Raw genomic sequence first — 9,743 nt, 5'->3', positions numbered from 1 at the left:
AGGTGGCCTGGCGGCTGGCTCAGGCGGCGCAGATGCGGCTATTTAAAGCCACGGGGCTCGGCAGACAGCTGTTCCCCCCAGCCGCGGAGTTGGAATTCATTCATTCCCGAATTAAACACGCGAGCGCACGCTCACACACGCGAACACTCGCGCACTCACTCACACACACACACTCGCGCACACCCTGAGCCACTTGGAGGCGAGGTGGCTCCGGGCAGCCGTCTCATCCTGTGTGCCACTCACTTCCGCCCCACAAGTCGCATCGCGGCCCGGCGGTTGCCACTGTGCCTGTGGCCAAACGCCCCAGTCCCCGCCTGCCCAGGCCTGGGCAGTACAGTCCAGCCGCCAGCCAGGCACCCGCTTGATGTCCGCGGGCCCTGGGGCCCCGGCCTCCCTGGTCCCGGCCTCTTCCACCCGGGGGAGTCCAGTGCTTCGTCCTCCTCTTGGGCACCGCGTCCCCCGGCTGGGGTCCCAGTGGCCGTCTCCTGCCTCCGTCCACCTCCAGCCTGGCGGCTCTCCACGCGCCTCCCGCCGCCGGGTCACTGTCCCCCAGCAGGCGAGCCTCCCCATCGGGCCCCTGGGCCGCACCCCCTGGCGCAGAGCATCGGGGAGGACCTTGGTGCCGGGGGAGGCCCGCGTGGGGCCAGGCCGGGCACCGTGAGGCGCACTTCAGCAGGGACAGTGGGCACCGCCGAGGGCCCTGCGCGTCCAAGGACGGTGGACCACAGCGGTCATGGGCGCTCGGCTCGGTCACTGGTGCCGGGGGCCACCCACTACGCTGCCCTGCCCTGGCCACCCTGGCCCCAGGCCGTGCCCCCCAGGACGGGCGCTGCCTCTGCCTCAGGCTTTTCCTAGTGCGCTAAGGATGTTTCTTCAGTGCCCAAGGATTTCTGTGGGCTTTTTTTTAAGAATTTTATTTTTAAATAACTTTAAACTCACAGAAAAACTGCAGAGACAGCTCGGGGTTTGTGCACCCCGTCTCCCAGCTTCCCGAGGTCGACACCTCACACAAGCACAGAGCCCGTCAGACCAGGATGTGCGCGTGTCACCGGGTCACTAAGAGCCAATCCACGCACTTTACTGAGTTCCGCCAGATTTTAAAAATCCTTCTTGGTAGGGCGAGGTGGCTGCGCCTGTCACCCAGCTGCCTGGGAGGCTGAGGCAGGAGGATCACAAGTTGGAGGCCAGCCTCAGAAACTCAGCAAGACCCTGTCTCAAAATAAAAAGTACCAAGGGCCGGGCGCGGCCCAGGGGTGAGCCCCGGCCTCGTCCCCAGCACCCCCACAGCTGCTCCTCCGCCCGGTGCGCCCTGGACGGCCAGTCTCTGCCACCCTCGGTCCTCAGGCCCAGCAGCCCTTTCTAGTCCCTCTTCTGGGAGGTGACATGTCAGCCTCCAGACATCCCGCCAGATTCTCCAGTGACGGCTTTCTTCTGTCGGGACCCCAGCCAGGATCCCCGGGGACTCCTGGAGAACCCGCGGGCCTCTGCAGAAGGTTGGGGGGGGGCACCTGGTGCTGCCCAGGGATCAGCTGGGCCCTGCCTCCTGCCCACAGGCCACCCTCGGCCCCTCGGATTAGAAGGCCACTGCGTCAGCACGTCTCACTGCTGGACGCTGGTCCTGGGCCTGGGCCACGGTGGCCAGGGTCCCTCCGGGACCCTCAGCCCTTCTTTCCAAATGCAGGGGTCTTGGGCGCCTCGGGGACTCTGCGGTCTCCGCCTTGGCCAGCGCCCGGCTGCGGCCCCTGTCCCCTGCCGTCCGCCACGGGCACCTCGCTCTTCCCGGCAGAGCCCGGGGTGGGGACCGGGTGGCTCCGGCAGTGGGGGTCCCTGCCCCCACGTCGGCGTCCTGGTGACGGTCGAGGGACCCTGAGTGAAGCCGCCACGCGGGTCCCAGGAGCTTGGGGAGTGGCTTTGCGGGCCCCTGGGAACCGGGTGCAGAGCAGGGACAAGGCCCAGGGCTCCCAGGGGACTCTGGACGTGGCGCTCTGAACTCTGCCCCCCACCAACAGGGACCCCGAAGGCCGAGGGGAAGAGTTGAGGGCCCCAAGGCTCACGGGCGTCCCCCAGGGGAACCGGGAGCTGGTCCCTCCTGTCTCCCTTCCTCCACGTGGCCCTGCCCCACGCCACCGGCCGGAGCAGGGCCGCCAGCCTCACAGCCAACGCTTCCTCCTGGCGGCCACCGTCTCAGGCACCGTGGGGCAGGAACTGAGAGCCACCGAGAGCAAGAGGGGAATGGTCAGTTTGGCCTCCACTGCACTAAAGCCGCTCAGCACAGACCCCAGGGAAGGAGAGGAGAACCCAGGAGGGCAGGCTGGGTGGAGCAGTCCCTGTGTGGGGACAGGTCCCCCAGGCCCGTGTTTTGTTCAAGATCAATTCTGCCACCTGCGTCCCCAACAGGGATGCCTCTCTCGCCACGGCCTTGGGTCGGAGCACAGGGGCACCACCCCAAAGGACCTATGGGCTCTCCACATTGAAGCAGCCTTTATGGTGCGCCAGCTGTGTACTGTGGACCTGCTGTTATTAGGCACCAATGTGTGCGACTGAAGGTAAAGGGCGGCGTGTGACTGGGATGTCAGGATCCAAGGAGCCAAGGCGGGTCCTGAAGACAGTGCTCAGAAGCTGGTCCTTGGGCACCGTGATGGCAACACTTTTATTGGTTGCGGGGAGGCCAGAGCGCTGGGCTGCTGGGGGGACAAGAGAACCATCTGTGCCTGTTCAACCCACCAGAGTTTCTGCCTCACGCTCACAACCGGTGCTTGGAGTCGCAGGTGTGGAGCGTGTGGGCCCAGTGTGCAGGAGGCGAGTGGGGGCTTCTCCCTGCTTGGCCAACAGTGCCGGGTGCCCTTGCCTGCGCGCTCAGCCTTTCCCGTCTTCCCCTGCGCCACGTCAGCACGTGGGGGCGCCCTGCTCCTTTTCAGGGCCGTGTAGTACTCCTCTACCTGGCCAGGCCGGGAGCTGCTGGCTCGCTTCCTCTTGCTGGGAACACAGTTGCTCTGTCTCCAGTCACGGTCACACTGCACTGAGCCGGTCACCATGAGATGAAAGGCCACAGATGGAATTTCTGAGTCAAAGGGAAGGGCTTCTGGCACTGGGCAGAACTGCCACGAGGTGTTTCAGTCACTGGAGCGCATCCGGGTGTGACTCAGTTTCCCCCGGCTCTGTCCCTGGGCAGGCTGCCATCCGTGTCCTGCCAGCGATGGACGAGGAGCCCTATTTGGTGGGTCCTGAGCCGAGGGGCTGGGGTTTTTCAGGGCAGGAGCAGGATCAGGGGTCCCCTGGGGTGAGGGGTGCCCCGAGGTCAGGACAGGGGCAGCGGGAGCCGCTGTGAAGTGCATTGTGGGTAAAGGGAGGAAGCGACTGAGACAGACTGCAAGGCAGCGAGGGGGAGTGGAGCCCAGGACGGAGGCAGGAAGGCTGAGGAGGCAGGCGCCCTCCAGAGCCTGGCCGCCAGTGATGGTCCCTGCGCGGAGGACCCCCACAGCTCCTCGTGGGCACAGAAGCCTCCGGGGACGGAGCCCTTCCCTCCCTGCCTCCCGCCAGGAGGGCGAGGAGCAAGGTTTTGACTTTGCGTCAGTCAAGGCTTAGATGAGCTCAAACTGTCCCAGCCGCGCAGTCTGTCCCCCCTCCCGTCCCCATTCTCCAGTCTCCACCATGGCTCCCTGCAGGTCGACTGCCCTGGTCCTCAGGGCCACCCTCACCACCCTTCAATCTATTCCGCCAGAGACAACGTCAAGATGTGAGTCAGTCCCTGGCCCCCAGGAATCTTGATTGCACCTGGAACACAGGGAAATCTTGCTGTGGTCCACTAGGACCTCCAGGGTCTTCTTTCACTTTCCTTACCCATTCTTCCTCATGCTCCCTCTGTGCCATGGCCCCGCCAGCCGCGTTCCCAGCTCTCTGGCCTCACTGGGGCAGCTCAGCTGTATCCAGGAAGGTGGCATTTAGCCTTCAAGCTGCCTGAATCCTCTGTGGGTCACTTGGAGCAGGGGTGGGGCTGCAGGAGACAGACGGACAGACACAGAACTAGGGAGACAGACAGAGAAACAGAGACAGAGCGACGAAGATAGGGAAACAAAGGACACAGGGACAATGTGACAGGCACACGTCCATAAGGAGACGGCACAGATGTAGGTGACAGAAGATGGACACAGAGCACACAGTAGAGTGGGGGTGGCGGCAGAGGGGCCAGGGCCATGGGGCGCTTGCCGCCAACTCCCCTCAGCCACTGGCGAGGGCTGCTCCCTGGGTGGGACGGACTCCCCTGCCAAGGCCCGGGGGGCTCCAGCGGGCAGCAGTGGCCTTCCCAGCTCAGCCACCAAGGCAGCAGGCGCCTTCCTCCTGCTGGTTCCTGGGGAAAAGTCCCAGGACCAGCTCTCATTGGACCAGGCTGGATCACATGTTCTACCATGAGCCAATCACTGTGGCTGGGAGAATACAGTGCTCTCATTGGTCAGGCTTGGGTCACGTGGCGAGGAGCCGGGCAGGTCTGCTCTTTCCCATGCACCCTTGGGAGCTGGACTCTCATTGGTCCAGCTTGGATCACATGTCTCCCCTGAGCCAATCACTGTGGCTTGGAGGACAGCCACACTCTCATTGGTCAGACCTGGGTCATGTGCCTACCCCGCAGCCCGGCTGCCCTGCCCTGTCCCTCGACGCTCAGAGTCCACTTGCGCCGACAAGAAGAGCCCGCGGACACGCCCTGCCGTTGGCCCCAAGCAGATGTCGCCAGAGGTAGGTGGTACCATTGTCGTCCCTCACTGAGAGGTGAGTCGGGCCCAGAGGGCAGCGCAGACTGCGGGTCGCCAGCAAGAACCGCGCGCGACGCTGGGGCTCCCGGCGAAGCTGAGCCAAGGGCCGGAGGAGCGTCGCGATCCGCAGCGAGGGGGAGGCCGCGGCTGGAGGCAGCGTCGTGAAGAGCCTCCCTTGGGAAGGCTGTGGTCCGCGCTGGCCTGCGTTGTCCAGACCCTGACGTGAAACCGGAGAAAGCAGCAGCCCTGTCCCCCCCCTCGCCAAAATGGCAAAGCCAGCCTCCCCGGGGGCTGGCAGTGCCGAGGCGGGGGTCCCCCACCCCTGGTGCTTCTCCCCGCGGCCTCCCTGGGCTTGGAGCCCACCCAGCAGGAGGCTGAGGCGCTGCACCCTCCGGCCACTGCTTAGCCTGAAGATAGGCCGAGAGGGGGCCTAAAGGGAGCTTTGCTCCCGGTGGCCAAGCTGGCCAGATGCAGGCCTGACCAGACTGAGCCCAGCCCAGACAGGAGGAGGCAATCCAAGAGGGAGAGAAGCACCTTCCTGATTGCCATTTCGAGTGCCTGGAGCCAGCCGCACCTGAGGCCCACGCTCCAGATCTCCTAGAGACACGAACTGACGGGTTCTCTTAAGTCCATGACAGTCCAGTGGTAAGATGTGGACGGACCAGAAAGATGGAGAAGGGAGTGTGGCACCTCCAGCTCCCCGACTCCCTACAGAGAGGAAGCTCCAGGGTGGGGCATCTGATGTCCCCAAGGTCTGCTCTGCCCGCCTTCCTGAGCTCCACCTGTCCCCGCCGCCCCCCACGCCGAGTTTGAAGGAGAAGTAGGCGGGGATGGCGGGTGCTGAGTGCCCACAGAAGGGGACTTGGCGCCCTGCCGGCCAGCCTGGATTCTGAATTTTATGGTCTCATTCATAAAATGGGGGTTGAGGACCGCTGGTCCTTTCACAGATGTATACCGAGGACCTACTATGTGCCAGGGGCTCTTCTGGAGGCTGAGGACGGCTGAGGCCTCTCCCCAGGAACTCATGGTCCATGGGGGAGGCAGATAGTAGTCAAGGTCCCGTGCTGGAGGGATGCGCAGTCAGAATGCCGAGGTGGGGTGCAGGGGCTGCTCTGGATTAGGTGACCAGGGGACTGGGCTCTGGAGGAAGGAGGGTCTCCAGGCACAGGTGCAGTCGTGCAAAGGCCCTGAGGCAGGGCAGAGCCGTGCTGGAGGCCAGCAGGGAACTGTGGCTGGGAGGGGGGCAGGGTAGGGGAGTGGCTTTGGTCTTAAGAGCTGAACCCATGGGGGGCAACAAGCCAGGTCCTCTGGAGTCTCAGAGGAGGGTGACAATGGCATCTTCTCTATGGGCTTTTGAGGACTGAACCCGTGTTGGGGACACTGGTCCCTCTGTGGGTCCCTGAGTGCGGGAGCCAAGGTGCGCTGAGCTTTGAGCGGGTTTTCAGAGGCGCCTGGGCCCAGGTCGGGGGCCTGGGAAGGTCCCAGCAGCCCCAGGCCCAGGTGGCAGGACGATGTCACAGAGGCTGGAGGCATCTAGAACCCTGAGGGCTCCTGGCTCAGTGTCATCTGGCAGAACGGCTGGGGGGCAGGAACCCCTGAGACCAGGCTTGGGAGACACCATGCAGGCCGCGCTGCCCTGAGCCGCCTCTGACTAAGGCCGTCCGGCCGCAGCCCGTTGCCCGCCCCTGCCGGCCTGCCCCCGCTGCCCAGAGTCCTGTGTTCCCCGCCCAGGAGCCCCGGAGAGGCCTCCGAGATGCCCCAGGGGCCCCTGGCGCCCTGCCCTGGTGGGACCTAGGCGGGAACCGCAGGAGCAGCGGGAGCAGCGGTAGCCATGGGGTGGCCTGGCCTGGCCCTGGCCGCGCTGGTCCTGGCCGTGCTGCTGGGGCCCTCGCGGGCCGTGGTGCGCGCCGTGCTGGAGGGCAACGGCAGCTCGGTGGACTTCGCCGACCTGCCGGCCCTGTTCGGGGTGCCCCTGGCTCCAGGGGGCATGCGGGGCTACCTGATGGAGGCCAAGCCGGCCAACGCCTGCCAGCCCATCGAGGGCCCGCGGCCCGGCAACCGCTCGCTGGGCGCCATCGCGCTGATCCGCCGCTACGACTGCACCTTCGACCTCAAGGTGCTCAACGCGCAGCGGGCCGGCTTCGAGGCGGCCATCGTGCACAACGTGCGCTCCGACGACCTGGTGCGCATGGCCCACGTGTACGAGGACCTGCGGCGCCAGATCGCCATCCCCTCCGTGTTCGTGGGCGAGGCGGCCTCGCAGGACCTGCGCGTCATGGTGCGCTGCGACAAGTCCGCCCACGTGCTGCTGCTGCCCGACGCCCCGCCCTGCCCCGACCTGGACTGCCACCCCGTGCTGGCCATGTCCTGGGTGCTGGGCCGCACCCTGGCGCTGGTGGCCTCCACTTGCTTCATCCTGCGCCGCCTGTGGCTCTGGGTGCACAGCTGGTGGCCACGGGCGCCGCCTGCCAAGGCGCAGGCGAGCCAGAAGGCGCAGGTGCGCACCTTCACGCGGGCCAGCGACCTGTGCGCCATCTGCCTGGACGAGTACGAGGAGGGCGACCGGCTCAAGATCCTGCCCTGCTCGCACACCTACCACTGCCGCTGCATCGGGCCCTGGTTCTCGCAGGCCGCCCGGCGCTCCTGCCCCGTGTGCAAGCAGTCGGTGGCCAGCACCGAGGACGGCTCCGACTCCACGGTGGAGAGCTTCGGCGACGAGGATGCCTCCCTGCCGGGCCACCAGCCGCCCATCTGGGCCATCCAGGCCCGGCTGCGCTCCCGGAGGCTGGAGCTGCTGGCCCGGACCAGCCCCAGCCGCCACTGCAGCACCACGTCCCTGGGGGCAGCAGACACCGCCGCGCCCCCCGACAGGCCCCCAGGGCCCCCCTGAGCTGGGGCCCCCGGTCCGACCCCGTCCGGGCGGGGGGGTGGCGACGGGTGTTTCTAGAATAAAGTGGGTTTGAATGTGAGTTTCGCCCTGCGCTGCTGTCGGCCACTCCGGCTGGGAGCAGGAGGGACGCCCTGCCCGCTCCGCTGGCCCAGGAGGCCCTCCTGGGAGCCCGGCCTCCCTGGCTCGGCGCCTCCCCCTAAATAAAGGGTTACTTTGGAATCACCTTGGGTGTCCAGAAACGCCGTCCACGTGCGGCGAGAGGCCCCGCCACGGGCGTCTGCGGCCGGACACCTGGCTGTGGGAGGGACCCATGTGCCTCCCGGTCACCTCGGCTCCCCTCTCCCGCCGGCCTCGCGTTCCCGCAGCGCCCGGAGGACCAAGGACCGAGGGGCCACGCTGGGCACCTCACTGCCCCCCCGACGGCGCCCCAGCCCAGGGTCTGACTGTCGGTTGGCGAGTGGCAGCGGAAGGTAGGAGGCCACGGGATGCCTCCCAGACCTGACCACGGAGAGCGCCCAGCACCCCAGGGCCACCACAGCGTCCCCTGGGGCCTCTCCCCCCTGCATGCACGCCCCTCCCTTGCTGCGTGAAGCCAACACGGTGGCTTGTCCCCTGTAAGTGTCCCTGGCTCTCCCTGGTCATGCTCTGGCCCGTGCGGCGGGGACACAGAGGTGGTCACAGGCCACAGCTGCATGCTGGGGACTGCCACCCAGCTCCCCACAGCAGCCTGTCCAGTGCCACTAGGAAGGCCGTTCCCAGGGCTCGCTGCCTTGGCCACTGGGGACGGCCCTTGGTGGCCAAGGCTACCAAGCAAGGGCAGCTCCAGGCCCGAGGCGGGGGGGACACGGGACAGAAGCAGCGAGGGACGAACGGAACAGCCAGGGGTGGGTGGGTTCCAGCACCCAACCCAGCAGCACAGCACCCAGGGCTCTTCCTGCCGTGAGAGGGCCTGTAGGTGGCTCGCAGGCTCCGGGCCACCTGGAACTGGACTCTTTACGTCCTTTTGTCCAAAATCCTCAGCAAGTGGGCTGCTCCTCCTGGGGCAATGCAGCTGCTTCAGCCCCAGCTATCACATGTGCATTCCAGGCAACGAGGAAGGACTTGATTCTCCCTTTAAGGATGCTCTCCAGAAACCCCACACTGCACCGTGTCCACACTGCCTGGGCCCGGAGGTGGGCGGCAGGGAGAGTGATGGTGCCGAGTGACCAACTGCCCCGTGAGACCCAAGGGCACCTCCTGGGAGTGAGTGCCTCCCCGCGCTAGGGCCTCCTCCAGGCAGGTGGGGGGGAGCCCACGCGCCTGGAAATAAGCCCTCACTGAGGCCCTACTGTGCGCCGGCCAGGAGGCCCACTGTGTGCTCAACCCATGCGGCCTCAGCCTCCCACCTGGGAACTGAGGCCAGACGCCCGGGCGGCTCCCTGAGGGCACTGGGCACAGTCTGGGCCCGAGGGACCCGCCCCAGCCTGGCTGGACACAGCTGCCCAGAGCCGGTGGGGAAGAGTGAGGACCGACCCCTCCAGACCCGGGCCTCGGGGGCAGGAGGCGAGGCCCCCCTGTGCCGCGATACAGAAACGAACAGAAACGACCCGGATGCCCGCAGCAGCACCCCCAGGTCCCGCGCGGCCGGGCATGCAGCCAGTAGGTGCTTCCTGGGTGCACGCACAGCTCCCTGCCTCCGCTTGGGACCTTCTGCCTCTGGGAAGGTGCCAGCTTCTCCCAGCCTCCGCGAGGCCGTGCTGCCAAGGACTCAGCTGACAGAGGCCGCCGTGCCAGCCCCGCGCCCCCGCCCCCGCCCGGGCGGCTGTCCCAGCACCGTGGAGGCCCCTCCTGCCTGTCCCCGTCCCCGTCCCCACGCCTCTGTGTCTGCTGAAGGGGGAGCTGCACGTGGCAAAACGGAGGCTCGGAGGAGGCGCCCAAGGAGGGGACTAGGGACCAGCAGGTGCCACAGGCAGGGGGCACGCGGGGCACCAGGTGCGCTGAGCAGAGACCACGCAGCGGATCCCGGGCACCGCGGCAGCCGCGGCCGGGCTCAAGGAAGGGGGCGGAGGACTCCGGCGCCCCCAGGCCTGAGACCCGCGTTGGCGACGGTTCATTTACTCCGCCGA

At 66.8% G+C, this 9,743-nt stretch overlaps 1 protein-coding gene across 1 annotated transcript; it reads left to right on the top strand.

The window, feature by feature from the left end:
- Positions 1 to 6,030: 6,030 nt before the first annotated feature.
- On the top strand, positions 6,031 to 7,638 carry ZNRF4 (zinc and ring finger 4; the record flags this gene model as incomplete). The annotated part of the gene is made up of 1 exon (XM_081287731.1): positions 6,031 to 7,638. Exon 1 carries the CDS (start codon positions 6,580 to 6,582, stop codon positions 7,636 to 7,638), a length of 1,059 nt encoding a protein of 352 aa, XP_081143857.1. The 5' UTR covers positions 6,031 to 6,579.
- Between the last annotated feature and the right edge of the window lie 2,105 nt (positions 7,639 to 9,743).

This window comes from Spermophilus citellus (genome assembly GCF_964194105.1).
Source record: "Spermophilus citellus genome assembly, chromosome: 3".
NCBI lineage: Eukaryota > Metazoa > Chordata > Mammalia > Rodentia > Sciuridae > Spermophilus > Spermophilus citellus.
The sequence above is the reverse complement of the archived record's forward strand: the minus strand, read 5'-3'. Positions and strand labels throughout refer to the sequence as shown.